This window comes from Hippocampus guttulatus, chromosome 3, assembly GCF_054856545.1.
Source record: "Hippocampus guttulatus isolate MCC_2025c chromosome 3, RoL_Hgut_1.0, whole genome shotgun sequence".
Lineage (NCBI taxonomy): Eukaryota > Metazoa > Chordata > Actinopteri > Syngnathiformes > Syngnathidae > Hippocampus > Hippocampus guttulatus.
The window spans coordinates 7,675,155-7,703,110 of record NC_141263.1 but is presented as its reverse complement, the minus strand read 5'-3'; the positions used below and the strand labels follow the sequence as shown (position 1 = coordinate 7,703,110).

Below are 27,956 nucleotides of genomic sequence, written 5' to 3'. Positions count from 1 at the left end.
GGTTTCCTAATCAACATTTCACCACACTGGTGGGACTGTGCTGGTTCACTTCCACTATACAGATAATCTATCGGTATTTATAAAAGGAAAAAAAAAGTTTGATTTGCCAGTGAAACAATCCTACTGAAGAGAGATGTCGCAATTGTTCCATTTTAAATTGGCTATCCACTATCATGATAAGATTGAGTAATTATTCTGACAGCAGTCTTTCATCCTGTGGGTTGTGAATGTGGCATGAAGGAAGAGGAATACAAGAAATGATTCAAAGGAACTTTGCTGTGCCTCAAAATAAAAGCAAAGACATTAAACTATGCACGTGACTCACAGTTGCATATCGACTCAAGATAATTACATGGCCATTAATATTCAGAATATTTCTTTTGCTTGGTAATTACCAACCACACTATGGATGACCTCAATGACATTTAATAAATTCAATGGAACGTGTCTTTTCTTGATGCACTTTGGTGCCTGTCTGTGCCACAGAACAAAATTACATGTGATGTGCTTTCAGACTTCTCCTCTTCGGGGCTACTGAAGCTAAAAATAGATCTCGATCACTCTCGCACTCTCTCTCGCACGCTCTCTCTCTCTTACAATCACTCTCTCTCTCTCTCTCTCTCTCTCTCCCTTTCTCTCTCTGCCCTTGCTTGCTTTTTCTCACTCTCGCCCCCACCCCACTCTTCCATTGCACTCGAAGTCACTCTCACCACAAAACTGGATTTGTTCTCATGTTGCAGAGTGGTGGCTAAAAGAGACATGAAAAAGGTGACAACCCCGTTCACTTTCAATTTCCAGCCGTGCAACTGCCTCTTTTTTAAAGGTGCATGTTCACTACATAAGCGGGACGGAAAATCATGCAAACAGACACTGATCAAAGTCGGAATCCTCCCATACGCTTCAACAGTATTTTTTGGTATGCTCGTACTTATCTTCGCCCATCCATCCATCCATAGTCTACCACTTATCCGGGGTCAAGCCACGGGGGCAACAGCTTTAGCAGGGAAGCTCAGACCTCCCTCTCCCCAGCCACTTCTCCCAGCTCGTCTCGGGGGATCCTAAGGTGTTGCCAGGCCAGCCAGAGACAGCGTGTCCTGGGTCGTCCCCGGGGCCTCATGCCGGTGGGACATGCCCTGAACATCTCACCAGGGAAGCGTCAAGGAGGCATCCTAATCAGATGCCCAAGCTACCTCATGTGGCTCCCCTCGACATGGAGAAGGAGGAGCTCAATTCAAAGTCGGCTTCTATGGCCTCACTCTTTTCATTTTTGCCTTGGCGACCACTGAAGCTGCGTTCCACTTTGCCATCTTATATCCATCAGCTGCCTCAAGAATCGCACGAGCCATAAAGGCCTTATAGGACTCCTTCAGCTCAACGGCATCCCTTACTGCTGGTGTCCACCAGCAGGTTCGGGAGTTGCCGCCATAACAGGCACCAACAACCATACGGCAACAACTCCGATACCACCGATACCGCCTCAACAATTTATTTTTTTAATCGGAGTTGTTTTATTAAAGCCTAAACCCTTATGTGATACATTCCAAAAGCATCCAATACAGGCGGTTTACATGATTGTATTTTGATGAGACAATCGAAAGATAAGGCTTGTGACATACATCGGAATTCTTGTGGTAATATCAGATTAGGCTTTGTTTATTGATCAAATGCTCAGATTATCTTTGGGCAAATGTTTCATCTGCAAATATGTCATCGACAAAGATAAACCAACACGCATGAATGCAGTGAGACTAGAACACCAGGTTATTCTGCATCACACATCGTATTCTATTGACATACAAGAGGTCTACTGTATGAATTTTGCTGGAAGAAACATAAGAAGCTCATGTAGCTCATGAAGAACACAATGTTCCAGTTACTCAATTTGATCAGATTCTTGCGTGGTGGTGGTTATGATACCATGGAACTGAAAGAAAAACTGTGCGTGAATAAAATTGACAAACTAAGACAGAAATTATGGCAATCATCCAATCACCCATCAGGTCAAAGTCGACCATCAATGACGTTTGAGTGAATGACTTTCATTGAAACCGACTTCAAGTTTGATGGTTAAAAAGAGACCGCGCACGATCTAATAAGTCTATTAACCCCAGACCTCAACTCAAGTTTTATCATTCGATGTATTTTTTTTTCATGTTACTGTCATCTGTTTGTCTGCATGCCAGGCAGACTCCTGCTTTGCGAAAGGACTCGGTTGCTAGCTCCAATCAGTGGTGGAGATAAATGACTTATTATGATTAGAATTATTATTATTGTGTTTCAGCTGTGTAAACCAAGTAATAGCTTCATTTTCAGCGCCCCAAAAATCCGATTTAGAGAATCACACAATATATTCACTGAATCTGCAAGCAAACGAAACCAGAACACATTATTCTTCTTTCGCCCACAAATGGATTGTCAAATTATTCTTGCTATTTTGAGTAAAGTATTCAGTAGTTTTGGATTATGAAACTGATAACATCTAATAACATCATCACTGCCTATGGTTGGATTCATTACTCCATTGTCTACAATCGTTTTTATCTAACTGTCTGCGCACCTTGAATGTATCATATTGAGACATTTAATGGTGAGTATACGCTAGGCCCTCAGTAGGTGCCCAGCGGTTGTACAGTATTTGCAAACCGTCAGTTTCTTGAAAGTGTTTTGGCTGGCTTAGCATGTGTCCCCATGTATTCGATTCACAGACAGCATGCAGTAAAGGTAAAGTGAAAACCGTTCATTGTGAGGGAAAATCTGTTCTGGTCTATAACTTGGGCGATGCATAACTGACTTTTGCGACTTGCGAGTGAAAAGCTTCTGCTTTGTGTCACTAAAACCAGCCTGTATAGATCCACATGCCATACGATATGTAGTCCAACTGTTCAAGTCAAGTAAACTTTATTGTCAAATATGCTTAATGTGCAACATACAGCACAGATGAAATTTCTTTTCCTGTCAGCTACCATAAACCGTGGGTGTCCCCCAAAAATAAATGATAAATTAAAAAAAAAATTAAAAAATGTAACGATTGGGAGAGCAGATTGAAGGACAAAGGTAGGTAGACCAAATGTGTTGACTTGTCTATTTGTAACCACCTAAAGTGAATACCAAATACACGTGTATGGTTATTCAGAGGGTGGAGAGCTATTCACCACAATTTAAGGTAATATATTTCAATGTTATCCCAATCGTTGGATTGTTTTTAAAGATAACAGGAGGTATTGCTTTCTTTTGAAATAACCTGGCAGATCATGCATAAAATAAGGGGGTGATTCTAAAAAGGTGAAATACGCTAATAGAGCTGATTTTGGCAAAAAAATAAAAAATTTAAAAAAAGAAAAGAAAAAAACCCTAACCCCCCCAAAAAACCTTTTGCTTCAGGTCTGGTCTGAGGTATGAGCTAAGCTCAAGAGAATTTACTTTCCTCAATCTGCTTAATAAGCACAACAAAGCCCAGCTGGAGTTCGTTAGCTCGGTCAGGCCTTTGCTACTTTTTCATTAATTTAGTACGCCACATGCAAGCAGACCCATATGCACACAAACACAAAAGACAGCTCCATTCTCAGAAAAACAAAAGAAAAAAGACAAAATGGTTCGAACAATTTGTGATAAAAAGTGAGGTCTAGAATTTACAAGGCAAACCTGTGTTACTTCCTCCTGACTGAGAACAGGGATTGTTTGAGCGCTGAATGGGGTTGCACTGCAGCTATATGGTCCTCGAGCTCATTAAGGCATTCCAGTGTGCACATACAGAAATGCTTAGATGGCTGTGTTCGCAGTCTGGCAGCTGGTCCCACTATTCTCTTCAATGCAAATAATACACATTTTCCAGGCTGAGTCTGTGCTAGGCGGGCCAGGCCCAAGACAACGCAGCTGCAAATAACATGCATAGGAACACTGAACATTATCATAAGAATAAGAAAACCTTTAATCGTCTCACAATGGAAACATTCCCAATTTACAGCAGCAAAGTTATGAAAGGAAGAAAGTAGAAGAACAAAAAGTATAGGAGCTGCTGTAAAGGCAGCCACTCTCGCATTGAAGGAGATTTTTAGTGGTCAGGAGGCACTCTGTTTTGGTCAGCACAGCTTGGAGTTCTGGTCATTTGTTTTATCGAGGCTGGGTCGTTTTTACTTTGTTTTATTAGTTTAGCAGAAAGAAAAAAAACCGGATAAATGCATTTAAAAAACTGAAGTCTCTATCACTTGGTAATAGGGCTGGGTTTGAAAATTGATTTTCGATTAATCGAAGCAAGTAGATTTTCCTTTTCATAGCCCGATGTTGATTCATAAAACCATCAATCCATCTTTTTAATATCCTTTTCCCATAAATTCACGTGGCTTCATGCATCACGTGAAATCTTGTCACTGCACGAGAATAGCGTATCAGAACAATGTGTTTAATTAAAACAAACACAAAGACAGTACTGTGCTGACACTTTGTGAGACAAACACAGGAATGTGAATGTCATGAGTTTGTAGTGTCTTTTGCCACTTTATTTACACAGACTGCACTGTGGTTAGAATAGCTTTAAATTATTATTTTTTTAATTTGATCAGGTCGCCCAAACATACATGATTCATGTAATTATTTTAAGTCAATATTCATATATTTACGAATGCACCAAATTAAAACAAGAAGTTTGTACTATTTGCAGTATTGCGTCTTTGGAGAATGTCTTCCACAATAAAGTCAAATTAGCACTGCCTGAAATCCTTCGCTAACCGAATCGAAAACCAATCAAAGGGAATCGAATCAAATTGATTTTGCAAATCAGAATCGATATTAAGATATCCTATATTTGTCCCGCAATGGGGAAATTACAGTCAGAATTCAGAAAGGAAAACACTGGGTAGGGAGAGGGAAAAAAAACCCACGCTCGAACTATCCTCTTCTGAGGATAATTTAAGTCCAGGATAAAAAAAAGACCCGAGCACAGCCTTCCTCAACTGCTGGACCCTGATCCACGACCGGACCGCCGACCTCCTCTGTCCGGACCCTCGGCAAATTGTATAAAATAATAAATTATAATGTGATTTTTACGTTATACATTTTATATTTTTGGACTATAATCTGCGCATTACCCCGATCGCTTGTTAGAATTATCCGTTGTATTCTTTGCGTGCACTAACAGATGTAATGCAGAGGACCGCAGCAGCGCGACTGTGTGTGTATAATAATAATGTTTGACTAACTGGAGACCCTGGCTGATCAGGGCATGTCGGCGATAACGATACGCTGATTGGCTCCTCTGAATTTAAGGTGTGCCCATACATAAGCGTCAGCATATACAGTACGATGCGCTGATTGGCTCCTCTGAACTTAAAGTGTGCCCATACATAAGCGTCAGCACGCGTCTACCCCAATACACACGCATTCAAAATGGATGATTGTGTCAGGAAACAGACGCATGCGCGACGCCAGTGTGCTCACAGCTTCAGCCCAGGAGAGCCGCACACAGACAATTAGACAAGACGAATCGCGGGAGGTTTCGATTGTGTGCAGTTTTGCTCCCGTCTACCCGGGGATCTTTGCAGCTGTTTAACAGCAGAACACCGCAACATGGTAAATGAACATCTCAATGGCGTCCTCAAATAATATTTGCATGCCTCAGACATTGCATTCACCTTTAGTGGAAGAACAGCACTGCACATTCCTTTGCTCCCTTGTGTCAGTATTTAAAATGGTTCTTAACTCCTCTTCTGATATATTTTTCAGTGATTTCAGAGGGGATGTGAAAAGGGGAATTGTACAAATGAAAAGGATATTTTTGTTCTCAGGAGATGTGAGCCAATCTCTTTTTCGTCAATGGACGCTACAGCTTCGTGTTTGCTTTCAAAACTTAGCTTGTAGCAGACGTGTGCACATTTTCAGCATGACGTCTCTGATCCACTGGTGAAAGGACACTTTGATCCTCTCCTCTTTCATCTATAACTGCTTCAGAGAACAAAGTGTATGCAGAAAAGTGGTGAAGATTGCACGACTGTCTGTGTCCTATGTGTTGTGTTGTGTTATGTTTGTTATTTTGACTTCAAAATGGCGCCGCGTGAGTGGCTGCCTTTCCAGCAGCTCCCATATTTTGTTGTTCTACTTCTTCCTTTCATAACTTTGCTGCTGTGAATCGGGAATTTCTCCATTGCGAGACTAATAAAGGTTTTCTTATCTTATGTTTAGTATTTATTTTGGTAAAATGAGTATTTTGTTTTGTTTTTGTTAAATTAAGGGAAAAAAGACAACTACTGCTTAACAAAGTTAAAGTAAAAATGTCTTAATTCCCTAAAAGGGCTATTTCTATTACTAAGCAGGCACAACTTAACAAAATAAAAGAGTTCCTGTGCCTCAACACAATACCTCTCATTATTTGCTGTGTACTGGCAAAGTGAGTAATTGTTATTTTCATGCACCCCATTATTGGTTGGTTGTGAGGAGTGTTGATTTGTATAAGCTTGGCATGACCATACTAAATGGGCATATAGCCCTGCTCCCCATGACCGCCGTGCATGGGACCGGACCTTGGTCTTATTAAAAAAAAAAAGAAAAAGTGGACCTACAGCATTTCTAGTTGAGGACCACTGCCCTAGCACATAAATAAGCATATGCCAGTTACAACAAGTCACAAGACATAACATGTAATAAGGGGGAGGATGAATGGGAAGGGGGGATGGGGAGGGGGGGGGGGCGCGACGTGGCCCGTCCGACCAGCTGCACGGACCACCTTGCGCTCCGCAGATCGTTCCACGTCACGGGGGAAAAGAATCGGAGCGATGAAGACGGTGATGATAAGGATGTGTATGCGCGTGTGATTGTCTAGTTGTGTATGTGTATGCGTGTACAGGCCACAGCTGCTTCGTCAAGGTCTGCTCATGAAGACAGTCCCGGCTTATCAGTCCATGGCCGAGAAGGATGGGGGTGATGGTGGGGGGCACTAGCTTCCATGCATACTTCCATCCAGGGGAAAGGGTCCAGATAGCGTTGTTTGTTTTGGAGGGACGGCCGGCAACAATTTCAGACAGCCTTGAGTCCGTGGCCTGTATCTCTTCACTGGCACCGATCAGCCAAATCCGCAATCTCTTTCCGCAGCGCGGATTCCAACTTCTCCATGTTGTTGTCGATCGTACGGAGTCGCTCCAAAACCGCATCTATATTGCGGTTGAGCTCAGTCACCGCTTGAGTCTGAGTGTTGGACATTCGCGCCAAACCATCCAGAATGACTGGCAGCTTCTTCACTTCCAATAAAGCCACTCCCGTCGGTTGAATTTTGCGATAGAACAGGAAGCTGCTAACACCAAACAGCAGCATACCTGCTATCAGAAGGCCGATAATGTAGATGTCTTCCACATCCTCAACGGACAGTATTGACAGGCACACCATTCTCCACTTTCTCCATGGATCAAGGGCGTATCCGGCAGCAAATGTCCCCGAGGGGCAAGTAGGCTCCCCACTGCCTGCTCTTTTCGTCGAAAAAATTTTGTCGATTGCATGGAGAGACCAGCCAACTAATTCCATGGTTAGTTCTTCGGATGAAAATACGGTAGGAGGCTAGGAAAAGTTAGACAAAGACAGCACAAAGACTAAGTGGCGAGCAAGGAGAGCGTGGGGGGGAGGACAGTAGCTCAGCAAAAAGCGTCCGCCTTCGTCGAGAGCCAAGCAGGAAGGCTACTTGGAAATACAGTATGCCATTTTCCGTTTTTTTTTCTTTCAATATGGAAGGTTAATTCAAATTCGACACTTTAAAAAATATATAACGACAAATATTATCTACCCCTTCGGTAAGTGATTCAAAGTAAAGCCAAACTATAAGCCTATAATAAAACTCAAGCATACATGCAACAATTAACAACATTAGGCATTGTAACACTAATAGACAAAAATAGGTCAAATCACCACAAAAGAGGAATTACAGGCAGTTTTTATGCGCTTTTGGATAGTTCTATTTTTCCTTTTAAAAGAGAACATGCGCCACACTGAGTAAAACTATCTGCTTTCGGCTTAACCCTATGCAAGAGTCGCCACAGTGAATCAAATCTTCTCTGTAAACGTAACAGGATAATTCCCCTTATATGCTAAGTGAATTGTAGACCTTAGCAATCACATGAGGACCAAGATCTGACCACTTGTGTTGTGGTCTCCAGTTCTTTTTTCAAAGTCTTTGTTGATGAGCAGAATACATTTTGAAATCGACAAACCATTTTATCTGATAATTTACAGAAAAACGCAACCAAACTAATCAGGAGAAGCGACATCGTGCAACAAGAAAATGACCACAAAAATAAAGACAACACAACAAAGGACTTCATCAGGTTGAAAAGTGGAAGGTCTTAGACTGGCCAAGTCAATCACTGGACCGTAACCAAATAGAGGCTGCATTTGACCTCCTGAAGAGGAGACTGAAGGGACAAACCCCAAGAAACGGCTGCAGCAAAGGAATGGAAAAGAATGCAACAGTTTGGTGAAGTCGCAAATTGGTCGCAGGCTTGATGCAGTTACTGCAAGGAAAGGGTTATGCCACCAAATATTAAATGTTATTCACTTTAATGTGATTTAATATTGCTCATTACAATAATTTTGCTCACTTTAAAAGGCGGTGGCTTCAAAAGGTGCTCCTTTCTTAGCTGTGAAACACACCTTGATGTGAATACCATTCATTAAAAGCTGGAATTCTGCACTGATATCGTCAAAACCCCAAATGTTTTCAGTATACAACAAAAGCAAAGGAGTTGACCTTGATGTTCCAACACTTGTGGAGGTGACTGGATTCAACAACAGCCAGAAATGCTGCAAGCTTCTCCCGGCCTGAGCTCATCTGACATGGACTGACGCTAAGATGAAAAGTGAGCTGTGGTCTGTTAAGTCCAAATATTTTTTTGAAATCATGGATTTCGTACACCCTGAGCCCCGAGAGGAAAAGAACATCTGGATTGTGATCAGTGCAGATTTCGAAAGCCAGCATCCGTGACGGCACCATTAATGCGGAAAGGTGCATGCAGGTTTTGGAGAAACAAGGCCCCTGCTTATTTGATCAAGACAATGCCAAACCACATTCTGCACGTGTCACAACAGCGTGGCTTTGTGGTGAAAGAGTGCAGGTACTAGACTGGCCTGCCTGCAGTCCAAACCTGTCTCCCATTGAAAATGTGTGGCGCATTATGAAGCGTAAAATATGACAATGGATACTCTATATGTGCCCTGTGACTAGAGGGCGACCAGTTCAGGGTATAGTCTGTCTCCTGCCCGAAGTCAACAGGGATAAGATCCCACAACTCCCTGCAACCCTCTTCAGGCGCACCCCTGTTGAAGATGAATGGATGGATGGAGACTGTTCAACAGCTGAAGCTGACCATCAAGCAAGAATGGGAAAGAATTCCACCATCAAAGCTTCAACAAATATTGTCCTTTTTTCCCAAACGTAGATTGGGTATTAGTATATCATTTTGATCACTGAACATCTTGCCTTTTAAGTGTACACGATTGAATAAAGGTCGAACAGAATTTGCAAATCTGTTTTTATTTTTGTCGTACACATTTCAATTTCATTGGAGTTGGAAATGAATCAGACTCACTGTCGTAATACTTCTTGAGGTGAGGTGAGTGCTCCTGGAACCTAATGTATTTGCCATATAATCCAAGACTGTTAACATTAATGCACTGTTGTCATAATTTCAACCTTTTCAGATATGATAATTTGGAATTAAGAAAAGTATCATTTTAGCATTTTATGACACACATGGCAATAGGCTGTAAGGGAATGAACAAATGCAGCAGAAGAAGTGTGTGTGTGGGGGGGGGGGGGGGGGGGGGGGGTTGGGGGGATTGTTGTAAATGATACTGTGGATGAAGCAAAAGGGGATGCAGACACAATTGTGGGAGTACTATGAATACCAATCAGTGGATCTGAGGGAGGCATATGTGCATGATTACAAGGTAACAGAGCTCTCTTCCTCATAATTAGGTTAAATATGGTGATCACACGAGCCTGAGCAGTCTTTTACAACCATTCAAATATTCAGCTTGGTGAAATTATTTGCACCATATTCCTCGTTCTTTTTTTCTTATTCGCCCTTTCTCTCACTAATGAGAGAACACGTATACATTCTTAACATGGAAATATGTCTGTGTTTGGAAGGAACCATATGTGCAGTACGGTATCAGGGTGTGAGTGACTACAACGTCTATATGCAATTCAGAATCAAATTGAAGGCACAGTGGTGGGTCTGTGCAATTTTCTCACTTTGAATGCAAATGTTCGCAAGCAAAGCGGATGATGACAGACAGATTGGTAAGAGAAAACAGAAGAGGAACGGGTAGAACACATTTAGTACAACTTTACAATAGAAGGAGGAAACGTTGCAATGACAGAGTTGCAGCCACTGTGCTTGTACACACATTGGCAGGAAAATAAATGACATGATCGTTTATGTCTCGATTAAAATGCTAATGAAAAACGTTACCAGCATATTTCCATGATTTATATATATATATATATATATACACACACACACACACAAGCTCAGTTGGTAAGGCATCGGTTTGGCGTACGGGAGACGGTGGTTCGATTCCCACTTGGGGCAAAAATGAGCACATAACACCATCCAGTGTGGGTCCTTGGGCAAGATCCTTCACGCTAATGCCTACCTCATACAATGATGAGAGACAATAAAATGAATGACATGCCGGCTCAGACGTCGCCCGGCCAAACAAGGTCTGCGTCAGGTGCTGGGGAACCAGAGCACCTCGATGAAAAATGGGCTACTGGAACAAAGCGGAGATGGGTGAGATGCGATAACATGGCTCTGTTGGAATGCTACTACTCAAGCAACCCTAGTCAGAGGGGTTACATGCAGAGAATGTGGGCTGAATGGTTACTTCGAAACCCACAGTCACGGTTGACCACGAAACAACTAGTAACTCAGTGTTCCAACATCCACAAACGGCAACTGCTGTCACAACTTGAGATTGATGAGGTACAACGCAGGTTCCATGGTGGTCATACCAGAGATTGGGAGGCAAGCCCCAATGAATGCAGATGATGAGATTGGGAAGCCAGCCCCAATGAATGAAATGCTGAGCGAGGCAGCAAGTGACCTGAAAGCTAAGATCATGGCGAGAATGAAAGCTGGGCAACCTAGAAACCGATTACAACGGCTATGTGAAGTACCACCTGAAAGTCTCATGGAAAGTGTGAATGCAGCACTGAGGGCGATCCCTACCGTAACGATCACGGAAAAAAATGAGCTGATATACGCTTCAGCATCAGTGATCCTTGAGATGCTTGGCTATAAGAGCAACCATGGAAGCCATGAGATACGTTACCCACCATGGAAAAGACGGTTGGAGGCTAAGATCAAGGTGGCTCGGAAAGATGTGAGTCAATTGACGGAGGCCCAGAGAGGTGTGATGAAAAGGCCGATACCCGAGAGGTACATCCAGATGACCATACCTGAAGCACTCGAAACTGCCAAACAAAGGCTCCAAGCCTTGTCCAGCCGCCTAAAGCGGTACACGAAAGAGAATGAGGCCAGACGAATAAACGGGCTGTTCGCAACACAACCTGCGAAAGTGTACGCTCAGTGGCAGGGTCCTAACAACAGAGCTGACCCACCAAGACTGGAAACTGAAAGGTACTGGAAAGGCATATGGGAGAGGTTGCACATAACAGCAGTGCACAATGGCTGGTGACCCTGAGAGAGGAGCACAGCAACCTCCCTGAACAGAACCCAGTTACCATAACAGTGGCAGACATACAGGAAAGAGTCTCAGATATGAAGAACTGGACAGCACCAGGCCCGGACATGGTCCACACCTACTGGCTAAAGAAACTCACAGCACTCCATGAGCGCCTAGCAGCACAAATGAACCAGCTGCTGAGGGATGGGACTCACCCAGGATGGCTAACCGAAGGGCGAACGATCCTGATCATGAAGGATCCCTCAAAGGGTGCAGTCCCATCCAACTATCGGCCAATAACCTGTCTCTCCACAACATGGAAGCTCATGTCAGGCATCATTGCGGCTAAGATAAGTAGAGATACCAGAGGAGCCAAACATCAGCTCCTGGTTGACAGAACAGTCGCACAAGACTGCAGGTCCCGACGTACCAACCTGTGCACAGCCTGGATTGATTACAAGAAAGCCTATGACTCGATGCCACACACATGGCACACTGAATGCTTGGAGTTGTATAAGGTGAACAGGACCCTAAGAGCCTTCGTTGCGAACTCGATGAGGATGTGGAAAACCACACTTGAAGCCAATGGCAAGCCACTTACCCAAGTGTCCATCAAATGTAGCATATACCAAGGTGATGCACTCTCCCCACTGCTGTTCTGCATAGGACTGAACCCCCTAAGCCAAGTAATCACCAAGACAGGCTATGGATACCGCCTCAGAAATGGAGCTACAATCAGTCACCTCCTCTACATGGATGACATAAAGCTGTATGCTAAGAGCGAAAGGGACATAGACTCCCTGATCCACATAACCAAGATCTACAGCAGCGACATCGGGATGTCTTTCGGGCTTGAGAAATGTAGTCGGATGGTGACTAAGAGAGGAAAGGTAGTCCGCACTGAAGGGGTCTCACTCCCTGAAGGAACAATAGCAGACATTGAGGACAGCTACAAGTACCTCGGTATACCACAGGCCAATGGCAACCTCGAACTGGCAACAAGGAAAGCGGCTACGGCCAAATACCTCCATCGAGGCAAGTCCTAAGAAGCCAGCTCAATGGCAAGAATAAGACCCGGGCAAAATAAACAGCTATGCCCTGCCAATGATCAGATACGCTGCAGGAATAATAAGGTGGCCAAAGGAAGAGATTCAGACCACGGACGTTAAGACCCGAAAGCTCCTAACCATGTATGGAGGGTTCCATCCCAAATCCAGCACCCTGAGACTGTACGCAAGCCGAAAGGAAGGAGGCCGTGGACTAGTGAGTGTGTGAGCCACTGTCCAGGATGAAACATCCAAGCTCCATGAATACATCAAGGAGAAGGCTCCAACGGATGACGTACTCAGAGAATGTCTCAGACAATGGGGAACAGAAGATGAGGCGCTGGAAGAGGGACCATCATGGGAGGACAAGCCCCTACACGGGATGTACCACCGGACCATAACTGAAGTGGCCGATCTCAAGAAGTCCTATCAGTGGCTAGAGAGGGCTGGCCTGAAGGACAGCACAGAGGCACTCATCCTGGCTGCTCAGGAGCAGGCCCTGAGCACCAGAGCCATCGAGGCCCAGATATACCACACCAGACAAGACCCAAGGTGTAGGTTGTGCAAAGAGGCACCTGAGACGATCCAACACATAACTGCAGGGTGTAAGATGCTGGCAGGGAAAGCCTACATGGAACGCCATAACCAGGTGGCTGGCATAGTCTACCGAAACATCTGTGCGGAGTATGGACTGGAAACCCCAAGGTCAAAATGGGAAACACCTCCGAAGGTGGTGGAGAATGACAGAGCGAAGATCCTGTGGGACTTCCAGATCCAGACTGACAAGATGGTAATGGCGAACCAACCAGATATCGTGATCATAGATAAAGGGCAGAGGAAAGCCGTTGTAGTGGATGTAGCGGTCCCAAGTGATGGAAACATCAGAAAGAAGGAACACGAGAAACTCGAGAAATACCAAGGGCTCAGAGAGGACCTGGAGAGAGCCTGGAAGGTAAAGGTGACAGTCGTGCCTCTGGTGGTCAGAGCACTCGGGGCAGTGACCCCCAAACTAGATGAGTGGTTGCAACAGATCCCGGGAACAACATCGGACATCTCAGTCCAGAAATGTGCAGTGCTGGGAACAGCAAGGATACTGCGCAGAACCCTCAAGCTTCCTGGCCTCTGGTAGAGGACTCGAGCTGAATGAGGGACGGACACCACTCGAGGGGGGGTGAGACGAGGAATTATTATACTGTATATATATATATATATATGTGTATACGTATGTATATATATATATATATATATATATATATTTTTTTTTTAATGATTTTTATAATTACAAAGCCAGAGCATTTAAATGCTATACTAAATGACTGGTAGATACTAGATGGGCACTCCAGACAACAGAGGTGGGCATTCCGTCCCTGGGACAGAACGGTCCGTCCGTCCGTCCCGGAAGGACATCCATTTTTGGGAGGGAAGACAAGAAGTTTTTTAAAAAGGACGGACGAAGCAAGGAGGAACGTGGATTTTCGTCCGTCCCTTTAATCGTCCTAACCGGGTTAAGTTTGTGGTGTCTCGAGGCAAAATAACAATGCCAGGGTGCAGCCTAACAGTGTATTTTCTTAATAGGCGATGAACATCACAACCTTTTTCATATCAATGGTATTTTTATAGCAACACTGCTACCTAGTGTACAATCAAAGAGCATAAAGTACCTACGGAGACCCATTTCACTAACGATCAATCCAGCCAGTTAAGAAAGCTGGCTGTGTTGTATGTCTTTCTGTCACGCCAAAAGTCAAAAGCGAGTCAAGTCATTACTTTGTTCAAGCAAGTCAAAAGTCAAGTCATAGAATCTTAATCAGCACAACATACTCTATTGGAGTGAGGAAAAAATATTTTTCACTGATCAAGACAGAAATGTACAGTACATTTATAGCTATCAAGATTTAATGAACACACAAATAACATAAATCTCTGAAAATACATGCATGAATATATTTTGAAGGATGCATGTTTTTTTTATTCACATTTGCATGAATGTTTACAGCAGCTAATGTGCCTAAAACAGCTGCTGCAATGATAAAAATGGACATGTTATACAGTATAATCATTACTCCCCTCAATAAAAGTCTAATTCGACTTTTATGATGCATGCCTGACATTTTTGTATTACCATAGCGATTTCCAACCAATTTGTAACCTCTCCAATGCAAGATTTCTGATGCATAAAACGGATGAATAGGTAGTGTGTTTTATGCATATGCCGGTCTCGCTGTTTTCTGGTGTGTTAGGTGTAAAATGAAAGGCACTTAAAACAGGTACCTGGTGCTGTTCGCCAGCCTCTTTGAGGTCCAGGCGGGCATAATAAATGTTTGCAAGAGTGACTGAAGGATGAACTGAAAATCTCGAGCTAATTTTTTGGTTACATGATGTTTGGTCACCTCAATCACTGCCCAAAAACCACATACATAACAAACAGAACTCAGAGATGAAACTGGACTTTTCTGAAAATCCCGGAAAAATTAATAAATAAATGTACGCACGCGCGCACACACGCACGCACGCACGCACGCGCGCACACACACACACACACACACACGCACACACACACACACACACACACACACACACACACACACACCTGGCCGATCACGCATGAATCAGTTTACACAAAACGCTATTCAAATACTCGACATTCAATGACTAATCTTCCTTTTGTGTGCACACGTACACCCTTTGTGGCTTCCGTTCTCGACGAAATTTCGAAATCTCCGAGAAATGGCGAGGCCATGACAATGCGAGGCAAGGGTATTTCTGTAGTGGCGACGCCACTCAAGCTCAGCGAGCCTCAGCAGTAGATAGTCTGCTGCTCCCTGTTGTGCGTGCTTCAGCGCGAACATGTACGCAAGCGCGTCTTTTGATTTCAACCAATCAGCGCCGACGCAACGACGACACACACCCGACGTCACACACGACAACAGCTAAGCTAAACTAGCCGAGACGACACTCGAAGTCGGACGGTGTGTTTTCTGGTGTGTTAGGTGTAAAATGAAAGGCACTTAAAACAGGTACCTGGTGCTGTTCGCCAGCCTCTTTGAGGTCCAGGCGGGCATAATAAATGTTTGCAAGAGTGACTGAAGGATGAACTGAAAATCTCGAGCTAATTTTTTGGTTACATGATGTTTGGTCACCTCAATCACTGCCCAAAAACCACATACATAACAAACAGAACTCAGAGATGAAACTGGACTTTTCTGAAAATCCCGGAAAAATAAATAAATAAATGTACGCACGCGCGCACACACACGCACGCACGCACGCACGCACACACACACACACACACACACACACACACACACACACACACCTGGCCGATCACGCATGAATCAGTTTACATAAAACGCTATTCAAATACTCGACATTCAATGACTAATCTTCCTTTTGTGTGCACACGTACACCCTTTGTGGCTTCCGTTCTCGACGAAATTTCGAAATCTCCGAGAAATGGCGAGGCCATGAGAATGCGAGGCAAGGGTATTTCTGTAGTGGCGACGCCACTCAAGCTCAGCGAGACTCAGCAGTAGATAGTCTGCTACTCCCTGTTGTGCGTGCTTCAGCGCGAACATGTACGCAAGCGCGTCTTTTGATTTCAACCAATCAGCGCCGACGCAACGACGACACACACCCGACGTCACACACGACAACAGCTAAGCTAAACTAGCCGAGACGACACTCGAAGTCGGACGGACACGTTTTTCTGCCAATCTGTGTGTTTCCCTTTTTGTCCAAATATTTTTTTTACGACAACTGTCTTGTCCACGGTGTCTTTTATTTGTTCCACTGGGGTTTAGCAAGTGTGTTTATAAAGAGACGAAAATCTCTTTACTGTTACTAGTGTTAGTGTCTCAACATGGCTCGTTTGGCTACGCTCGTGAAAGCAAAACAACGAACTCAAACGCGTCTTCGTTCAATGTTGTCAACTCATATCCGAATTAATTTTAGGCAAATTTTCCTCAATTCTCCAGAGAGATTTTCATAAAAATTTGAAAACCTGGAATTCCGGGAAAATCCGGAGGACTTTCATCTGAGAACTAAACCATTTCACAAAGGAAAAACGATGAAATGCTGCTCTCACCTAGACTGGTTGGCTTGATGAGCTCATCAAGCATGTCATAAAATGGCAACCTCTGAAGCGTCACATCTGGGTGGACGGGGTGTAGTGGGACCGCAGCGGACAGGTGGTGCGTCAACCCGGTGAACTCGTGCTTCCCAGGGCCGAGTAGCGAAAGGGGTAGTAAGGCAGCAGGTGACGGGGTTCCACTGTGACCCGCGTGGCCCTCGTATGCCAGCTGTGTCAGTCCAGCAGGCAAAGCAGCTCCACCTCCTCCGACCAGCCCCGCTGTGGCTGGGTGATGTGGTCCGGGCAAGGAGAGCTCGGAGTGAGACACCATTTTTGCAGGGAAGCGTCGGCGGTACAGCTCTTTGATCTTCATATGCACGGCGGGGCTCGAGCCTGCCTTTACCAGATGCAATGCTTTTGTTACAAGCTCGTGCTTACGTCCGTGTTTGTTACGCCCAGCGTAGCCCAGCAGCACCTGGAGCTCCGAAACCCGCAGGCTCATCACCATTTGCTGCAGCAGACACAAATAGATAGAAGGGGAAGAATGAAAATTGTGCAAACATGTAGAACTTGCATTCCCACTCATATCAGAGTAAATGGCTATGATCTAAGAGGGAAATTTCAATCCACAGACAAAAAAACAAGTAAACATCAAATTGATTAGAATTTTTTTCAGATGCTTCATAGACTCGGACCGCTTTTTAATGTTGAATGTTAATCACTGTTTTTGATTACATCAATGTGTGGATTATTTCTTTTGTGATCCGTTTGGGCATTTGCAGGTGTGTTTGTGCATGACTCTGTCAAAAGGGAAAAAATATGGTACATTACAGATAGACCACACCACAGTACTGAGAATGCACTTATTAAAGTCTTAAATTATATAAACCTGAATAATGATGCCTTCAAATCTACCGTCTTGGTACTGCTCAAACTCAATACTGCATTTGTCACAGTGAATCAGAACATCCTGCTCAACAGACTAAAACAGTGGGTGGGACTTGCTGGCACTGAGTTGACTTGATTCAAATCTTACCTGCAAGTTAGGGACTACTTTGTCTCCATTTGTACTCAGTTGATGGCCGTGAGCCTGAGTGAACAAAGATAATATGCGGGGTTCCACAAGGGTCCATTCTAGGAGCATTTCGATTTCATATCTACATGTTGTCCCATGTTAAGATTGTGAAGCACTACCACATACTTTAAATTTAAATCCATGCTGAAAACATCATTTACTGAAGCGTTCTTGTTAATCTAGCCTTTATTTCGTGTTTTTTCAATCAATTTTTTGAATGCTACCTTTTAATTTATGTCGATTAATGCTTAGTTTTGTTCGTTTTAATGTAATGCAATTTGAATTGTCTTGTACATGAAATGTGCTACACAAATAAATTTGCCCTGCCTTTCATATAAAACCATTCTTTCTTTCATTCAATAGCTCTCCAATGTGTTGGTTTCGTTTTTTAGACAAATATATTTGTTACTGTGAGTTGGAAACCTTCTGCATGTTTTTTTAATGTGGCGCATCCACTTGCATCATTTCCTGTTTCCTGCAGATACATCTATTTGCCACCTGCTCGCAATGGACACGCCCCTCCGCTCATTGTGTGTTTCATTGTCTGGGCCTCACAACCGATAGACAGCTGATATTTGGTTATATCAACGACACAACTCCAAAATGGACGTAAATTCCCATTGATAGAAATCAATTATGTTGCCCATATAATTCAATTAATAAGAAGTCAGACCAACCCATGCCTCTTTTCCTGAATTGACATTCAAAATTACACAGATGACAGCCTCAGGCTTTCTAGTGACCTCACATTAACAACAGATATTCATACTTGAAAACAAAATGACTCTTGTGCAAAATCCCTTTTTTAAAAAAAATAAAAGTCTTTCCATCCATTTTTGCCTGTAATTCCACAAAACACATACACAGTTAAGTGATCAAACTTCAAACGGTGAATAAAAACTGTTTCAATAATTCTCACTCCTAGAGCTGTATGATATTTGAACAATGTACAGTATATTAGGGCTGGACGATTAATCGAAATTGAATCATGACTTTGATTTTGGCTTCTCTCGATCATTAAAATGTTATAATTAAAACGATTAATGTGCAGAACGGCACACTGCGTTTACAAGTTGCATCATGTTGCTTGCACAGCGTAGTGTATGTGATTGTGTCCTCTTTTTTTTTTGGATTCCAGAATATGGTCACTCTATATTAATCGAGTTGAATTGCAACTTCTTCTTTCCTCATTCTAAGTCTTGGTTAACACTGCAGGTAAATCTGACCCAATTTGGATTTTTTTTTTTTTTTTTTGCCCATATGCGACCTGCATCCGACAGTCTGAAAGCCTCAATTCTGATTTTTGCAAATCCGACATGGGCCACATTCATATGTGATCCTAGATGTGATACGTGTCGGATTTTTTGCAATGCGACCGCAGTCTGAACGGCGAGGTCGCATATATCCGACCAACACGTCATCAAGATACACTACGCAGGCAGAGGGAGAGAACAATTGCGAGTGAGACTGACACAGTGAATCAGTGAAGTTGTTCTGAGCAACAGTATTGACATGAAGCATAAAATGGACACTTGGGGTGCTAGTAGTAATTCAGCAACGTGGAGGCTTCATTTAATATATGCAGCATTGACGTAATGTAATCTTTCGAGACAATTCCATGACATAAGATCGAAAAGGTTCGCCTCATTACCCCCAAATATTTATACCTCCTCATGCATCGCTCCTTGGTATATATGAGATAATAAAAATACCATATTGGCCCGAATATAAGACAGCTCTGATTATAAGACGACCCCCTCTTTTTCAAGACTCAAGTTTCAAAAAAGACTTTTTGAACACCGAATTAATTTTTATACAGAAAATAATTACAATACATCTAAAACAAATGATTATAACAATGTATTTGAGAGAAAAAGCATGTTATTTTGCCTCATTCAAATCTAAAGTGCAATCACATTCGTAAATGAATGGCTTCTGGTTTTTGAAATGTAAATTACATCATAACTTCTCCTCAGCTGCCGGTTAATCTGGCCGATCTTCAACCCACTTTTCTCCAGATTGTCGCTACGTTTCTCCATTTTCTGTTATCTCTTCCATTATTTTCTTCTCTTTTCCTTCTTACCGCTATTTTTTATTTTTCTTCTTCGTGCTACCGCTATTTTTAGTTTTATTCTTCGTGGCGGAGGTTCACTTCGGCCTGGGGAGTCAAGTTCAGCATTCGCTTCATTGATATCTGGCGCCATCTAGCGTCGTGAATGGGTATAATGTCTTGACACCGAATATAAGATAACCCCCACTTTTTCAGTCTCATTTCAATGCAAAAAACACCGTCCTGTATTCAGGCCAATACGGTATGAGCCCTTGCCACTTCCGTGGTCTCTCCACACTGGACTAGATTTACTTGCGCAAAGACTTTGTTGTGAGTGACGTCGTCTCTTCTTCAGCGCATGTTCTCACACCAGACCGACTGAAGTCACATTTAATATGCAATGTGAATGGTGATAAACACACCAAAAAAACCAAAAACAAATCAGATTTCACCCAAAAATTTGAAATGAACATTAAAACCTGTCGTGTGAACCGAGCCTAAGTGTAAACTTCATCCATACGCCGGACTACACTGCCCTTGAGAGGCCAAAATGCGCAGGAAGATCTGGTATTTATTATTGTTTTTTCCAATTGTTATTATTGTAGTATAATTTCATTTACCTTGAAACTAATTTATCATGTTGGCCTTTCAAGTAATATTTTCACTTTTCAAAAGATTTTACTTTACTCAAAACTCAAAGATACAAAGATCTCGGGACTTTTCTGTCATCCAAATACACAATTCCACATGACCTGGCACGAAAGACACTTCCTCGACGTCCCAGTGTAGCCCAGTAAGTCCCAAGACTTGTGAAAATCATACAATAAAAGAATTATGATAATGAGACAAGGGTAATGCTTATTCACAAGGCCTCAATGTGCAATGCAACAAATGTGTAGTTAGCAGAATGAAAATGTGGGGCTTGAATTTCATATACTGTATTTGACAAGGCCATGCCTTGCTTGAAGTTGACAAATGTTTTTTTTCGAGGGGGTAGGGTGGGCAGGGTTGGACATTTCCGACTGTTACAAGCACACCTCTTGAAAGAACACTTAAGTTCGATAAAGTTGATGGATATTATCAACACTATATGCACTTCAACTGAAACATTTTCCTCTTAATTCTCATATAAGCCAAGGTCTGGCATTGCGTTCTCTTTCTGTCACGAGTGGCTCTCGCAACCGTTAATGACTGCTAATAAGGCCCGTTGGCAGTGAACGTGAAGAGGACGTAAGAAAAAAAAAAAGATCCACCTGCGACTGTCACGCTTGCCCGCTCTTTATTTTTCAAACACATTTCGCACAATAATCACGTCACTTTCCACCCATTGCTTCGAAAAGAGTTGATAAGAGACGCATGCAGTAAGCTAGGGTTAGCTGGAGAAGCTTCAACCGCCGAACGCGAGATGCACTTTGTGAAAGGCATGAAACAGGCACTGAAACGCCATTTGCAAAATGAATACACAACAGTGTGTGCTCTACAAACTGATAATAGGATATAGTACATGAGTTAATTAGTGAAGAAAATACACTGTTCCAACACTTTTAGTTGTATTTGCCAGCAAGCTTGTATTCATGCATACAGGTTGTGTGCTCCCGTCTCCAAGCTCCAGCTCCGGTTTGCCGTCATTCCATAAAACTTCATTTTTGTCTTTTTTTTCTCCTTGGATTAAATCGACCCCAAACCTTGTGCATCTTTTTTTTTCTTTTTTTTGTGAATGCTATTGACTTGGTGTGCTTGTCACAAATGTCCGTGTGGCACACACGGCCAAGATGTTTGTCGGCCAGTTGAGCCGATTTTACACTAGCCCTAAAAATGACACATCGAGAGAAAAAAAAGTCATTTCATCGTTACCATTATACTTATGCTGAGTATAATGGTTTGTGCAGTGTGTAACCTCTTCAAAAGGCTAGCAAGAGAGCGCAATGGCAGACTATGGGAAGCACAATCCTCCATGCAGCCACCCATTTTCTACAACCGGTTGTTTCGTTCAGAGGGATGGAAAGCTTGAGCTTATCACAAAAAAAGCATAAAGCATATGAGCAGCCGTCTCGTTACCTCTGCGTCCCGCGTCCGAGACGCACAATTTTCCCGCGGGACGCACAGTACCAAATAATGTACGTTTTTGGGACGCAAGGAAATTTCTCAGTCAAAACAAACAAACAAAAAAAAACTACGGCAGGCCTGAGGATTTCACGGTAACGATTGTTACCGGTAGCGTGTCGTTTCCGTGGCGTCATTTTGACGGTACCGAAAAATCGTTTAAGCATAAAAGTCACCGCACACGAGTTAACTGTACGCGATCAAGTCCTGTGTGATCAACGCGATTTCACTGTGTCTGTATGGGTGTTTGTGGTATGGTGTGTGAGTGGGTTTCTTCAAATTTACTTTCGTTTTGTTTGCAGTGGAAGGGGGGACGGAACAGATAACGTTATGTGCGCATGCGGGTTGTCTGAAAACTGAGGAATCGCATGGATGAAAGTTTGAGATGGCGGCGAAAAAAATTCACAAAGGTCTAATTACGACATTTAAGAAATGGGAATGCCAGTCTGATTTTTCGTATGAATCGTCCGACGGGCGTATCACGAAACTCACCTGTGACGTATGTACAGAACGCGAGAGCGAAATACGACGCGAGGCACGATTACGAGGCAAATTGGTCATTAGATCTATAGGCTAATCGCTATGAAAAATTATAGGAAACAGCCTTGGTTATTCTATAATTTACTGGTTGTAGCATGATAACTTCAGGAATAAAACATTCGTCACAAGGTGCAGTAATGCTAACGTTAACTGTTTGTAGAACTAATGATGATGTGTGTTAAGGGGTGTTCACACGGCAAGATTTGGTCCGGTGCTACGCCGGGGCTGCCCCAGTAGAGCGTTCACACGTGCAAATTAGCTCCGGCGTAGCCCCGGAAAACAGCTTACACCGGACCAAATTTGATCCACCTCAGGGAGGTGGTTTAAAAATTTGCTCCAGAGCAAATGCTTGTTAGCGAAGCAGCACCGATGTAAATTTGCACGTGTGAACGCAACTGGGTTAAATTTGCTCCAGAGCAAATGCTTGTGAAGAGTTTACGTACGGCGAGAATGCGTTGCTTTCGCGCTCTGTCGGACTTCCGTCATGTGTTTGTTTAATAACGACACAAGACTTGGCTGGTAACATCTTTCCTTTTGTAGGAGACTGGACTGTCTAGGAGTTGTTTGTGTAGTTTGTTTCTTTGTTGTGTGTCCACAACCCCCCGCCCCCCATATAATTTATTTTGTGATTTCCTCTCTTGATTTTCTGTTTGGCGCATTACGTATTTGCTTTACTGAGTGTCATTGAAGTCATCGTTGATTTACGTTTTCGGGGGCGGTCACTCTCGAGCAGAAGGCACGGAGACCGAGAAGGAGAAGGACGTGCCTGTCCAGTAGTCGCTTGAGTTGTGTATACGTTTTAAAAAGAACCAACACGACAGCTCATTTGTTTTCTGTCGTTTTGCTCCGCTGCAGAAACTGCCGTGTGAACGCAAGTGGGGCTGCACCGACGCTGTGCCGGTGCAGACACGCTCAGCGGCTTTGTACGTGTGAACGCTCCACACAATTTGCTGCGGTGGAAAATATATCGCAACAAAATACATCGGTGCAGCGCCGGAGCAAATGTGTGCCGTGTGAACACCCCTATAGATTCTTTCGTCAAATTGATAGTAGATTACACATGCATCGTTTTGGGAAGATGTCAAGCCATAAATTAGTCTTTGTCGTGTGAGATTAAAAAAAACCCTCTGATTTTGTGGTATGCTGTATTCATGATGCCATATGACTACACCATATTTTGATCCATTTATTTTTTTTGGAATAAACCTGGAGTACACAGCTGCTGATGTAATGTTCATTGTTCATGGATAGTTTTCAAACATTTACCCTTGAAACATTATACTTTTGAGTTTCAGAATTCTTGATTATGAATATCAGTCAAAATAGAAAAATGGGTTCCCATGATGAATGTTTACGGAACCCAAAATTAGTTACCGTGGTTTCCCCTTGGGTAATCCGACGGAACCGAACACGGTTACTGTGAATTTCCGAAATCCTCAGGCCTGCTCCTGAATTATTTAAATATTTGCAGCATTTGTTTATTATTGTATGTATATGTTGTTGTTTGTGTTGTTATCATATGCAATTGAATAAGTAGACCATTTCAGAATTCGAAATTTGGGACCCTCTAAATGCATAATGGGACTCATACTTTTGTGATCAGCGAGTCCCTGGGACTCGCTGGGGGTAAACTGTAAAATTATCACTGTATGAGCATCCTTAGATTAGCATTTTCCATGTACAGACACCTGCACCTGCATGAAATCTCGACACAACTAGCAGTTATGGCTTAACTCTCTCCTTTGTATCAACAGATGCACACTACATGGACCTCACTGGAAGCGCACATTATGCAAATGTAATTCTGAGGGTCTGGATGTGACTAACAGAGCAGTTATAAAAACACATCATTCAAACACAGATGGCTCTGACAGCAAGACGAGGAGCTTCAATCACAGCAGCAGCGCGCAAGTAGCAACTGTCCATCTGTGGATTTTACTCGAATGACTTGCAAACTGAGTGTTAGTCTGTTTCATATCTCCTTTCCACATACACACGCACTGCCAAGGAACTGCCCTGTTGGTGACACAAATGACCAGTTCCATGAAATATGCATGTGGTGGAATGGGACAGATGAGGATGGCGAGGGTGGTTTGGCCAAATGATGTCACAGGCTGGCCACCATTTCAAACACACGTTTCTATATCTCAACACAAACACATACGAAGCAAGCCAACCCACTCTCACTCCAAAGCAAACACACACAAAAATAATAATAAAATGCACAGAAAACCCGACACAAAAATGCACACACTTTCACCAGCCACCATGCTGTGGATGTGTAACATTCCTCTGCCAGAGCGACAACAAAAAAAAAGAAAGAAAAAAAAAGGGAAACCAATCCAGGGGAGAAACTGTGGAGGGATGGAGGTAGAAGAGCGACAGAATCGACAATACATCAGCAGAAGCTTTCCTGTTGTTTGATTTTTGTCAGCTCTTGCATCTCGACCGTGCTTAGTATGTTTTCCAGCCAGAGAACGTTTTTACGGGCTGAGCCTTTTCTATAATATTTTTCAACTGGAATATAACATTACACAAGTATGTGGTTAAAGCAGACAAGCAGATGTCTTCTTTTCTACAACTAAGAATGATACCGTCCACTGCCGTTATATATGGCACAGTAATAGTAACGTTAATGGCAGAAACATTCCCTCAAAGGCAATGCTCGTGCGCTTTTATTTTATTTTATTTTCAAACAAACCGTGACTTTAGGTTGTGTGTAAAACAGTTCCTATAAAGCATAAATATAAATCACATGAATACACACATACTTGGCCACAAGAGGGCGGGCTGCTGTCGTGATATCTTGAAAAAAGGCCAGATATCTTACTCGCCCATGCCAAATAAGAACAAATATAAACAAACATTTATGTACATGTAGGTACAGTATATGTCGATTATGCATGTTTCTATATGAATTTGAGACGATTGGGATGTGCGCTATTTTTTTCTTAATGTATTGCCGAGGTAACCGATCATGATCTTTATCGGCAGACACTTAAAACCAAAGACTCGGACTCGGGGTGACAAAAAAGTGTGATCGGGACATCCCTATACAATAGTGATATTTACATTCATCTCCAGCTGTGAGTTTGTGTGGCTGCCAAATTCAAATTCATCTTTTGTCTGAAATTCAATCCATGCAGGCTCTTTGAAATCAAAAACAGGACAAAGTTGGAAAACTTGGCTCCAAATTGTAAATGTGTGGTTAAAAAAAAAACAACACTCTAATCTTTATACTTCCAGAAAGTGCTGATAACTTGCTTTGACCGAAGCCAATTTTAAGCAGGAAGTGCACCACCCCAGAAACATTGCAGCATTGCAGAACTGGTGCAGACCACAAAAACTGGGAATGGTTTCAAGAGTATCACGTGTTCTACTTCCTATTTCAGCAAGGCACTTCAAATATTGATGTGAAATTGTGTTTTCACGGAACACATTTAAAACAAAAGAAAGACCACTTTTCCTTGCTAATTGCACTGACACAGTCAAAGCTGCACAACACAAATCCTCCAAATACTCATGTTGCTTACAACTCAAGTGGTCATCTTGAAATCTTCAAAAATGTCCTAACTACATTCAAATCAAAGAAAGAAAACAATTTTACCTCACACTGATATCACAAGTACCAATACACAGCGTTGACAATCTAAATATGGAAAGCGTAACCAACATTTTGCACATGAAAAATCTCTGTGGATGCTGACTTGTCGACAAAAAAATTGATAGTGTCCAGAGATGGCAAGTCTCTCGAATTCCCAGAATATCCACAAGGCAGAAATCTGTATACAATTCCTGACATAATGGATGCCTAATAGAGCCTTCCGGGTTAAAATAAATACATAAAAATGTACCTTCCATTATATCTGTACATTACCGTGCTACTAGAAATTGTGAATTAAGAGCGCGCCGTCACAGAGGATGATATTAATTAATGAGATAGGGTCTCTATCTCTCCTCGTTATATTGAAATGAAAATGATGTATTAGAAGTCCATCATGTCGGGAGTCGTACAGATTTCCGGGAAGAGCATATCAGGAGTAGCTTAGAAATTTCCGCTGGCAGCGCACCATTAATTCATAGCTCCAACCAATAATCAAAATTAGCCGATTGCTGGTGGACAGACAGAGCGGTGTGTAGGATGATAATTGCAAGTGAAAATAATGAACGGGAGGATGAAGCAATGGGGGATGGGGAGAGTGCGACAGAGCAGCTGAGCCTACAGACCAAATGGAATTCTCCACACTTTCAGTGGAAAACAAGAGGGAGGGGAAAGATAAGGAAGGAGAAAAAGAAGGTGCCGCTAAGATGGACACATCATGTGAGAAAGGCGAAAATACAGCCAAAACGGGCCGCAATTTTGAGGCAAGTTTACCACGTGTCTCTGTTTGCTAGATACACTTGCAGCTCCACATTGTCTGGAACATTTCTGCAAGCTACCAAGCTCCATCATTTTTCGCCGGAATCTTGACACTGTGGTGACATTATCAGTGTGCCGATCTAATTGGATAACCAAAAAATTATTTTTCAAGAACTTCAGTCTAAGCCTCGACACGACAGCTCACAAAACAAGTCAGAAGTGGAAGACACAGTTACAAAATAGTTGTTCTCGTGTTTGTTTTAACGATAGCTCCGGTGGCTTGTCAGAACGCTATTTCATGGCAAGCCTGAATTTATACCGATAGTGCCACAAAGTACTGACGTGCAGTATCAGATCAGATATGAGCAGACAAAACATTTTAATGTCTGAGCCCATGATAAAATAGCACAGCTGAGTGGTTTCTGGAAATTTTTTTGTTGCGATTTTAATTCACAATCGCCCCCTCAATTAAGCTTCGGGGCAATATTCACTTTGTACGGTGACATTTAAATAAAACAGAAACAACACAATCCAACGCTCAAAATAACTTTTCTAGCAGTGTTGCTGATCAATAACTTGGAGTTGTCATTTTCAAATTTTAAGAAGTATTTTTTCCCCACTTAATCCGTGGGACCTGACGCAACGATAAAAATAGGGCAATGGGGGATTTGAATGTAAAGCTGCTGCTAAGAAATATTTTAGTCTTCAAGTATCTGACTGAAAATTCTATTGAATAGTCGAGTATTCGGATAAAATATATATTTTTGCTTGGTTGAAGCACTAGTATGAACTTAAGAGTGAAAATAAGACACTTCATAACAAATGACCAGTTGCAGAGCAACATTAATGTAAAACGAATAAATAATAAATGATTGGAACAAATCACTATAAAAGTGTTCAATTCAAAATCATATAAATGATTGTGAACAATGCCCTGAGAGCCCGGACGGTGAATGTCACTCAACTTGCCGGGCACGTTTACATCAGCGTGGCCTGCAAAGGCATCACCGTCTTGCATGGGCCAGGGAGCATTTACGCTGGACAAGGGA

General features: G+C 42.7%; 1 protein-coding gene across 3 annotated transcripts in view; it reads right to left on the bottom strand.

Moving 5' to 3' along the window:
- Positions 1 to 27,956, bottom strand: part of LOC147207340 (E3 SUMO-protein ligase PIAS1-like) — a 66,190-nt gene that overhangs the window by 18,878 nt on the left and 19,356 nt on the right. For all 3 annotated transcript variants that reach the window (XR_015100398.1, XR_015100399.1, XM_086106439.1), the window contains exon 2: positions 16,795 to 17,290. Coding sequence is in view for 1 of the 3 variants with exons in the window: in XM_086106439.1 (XP_085962565.1) it covers positions 16,795 to 17,290 (496 nt within the window). In the remaining 2 variants the exon portion in view is untranslated. The remainder of the gene's footprint in view (positions 1 to 16,794; positions 17,291 to 27,956) is intronic.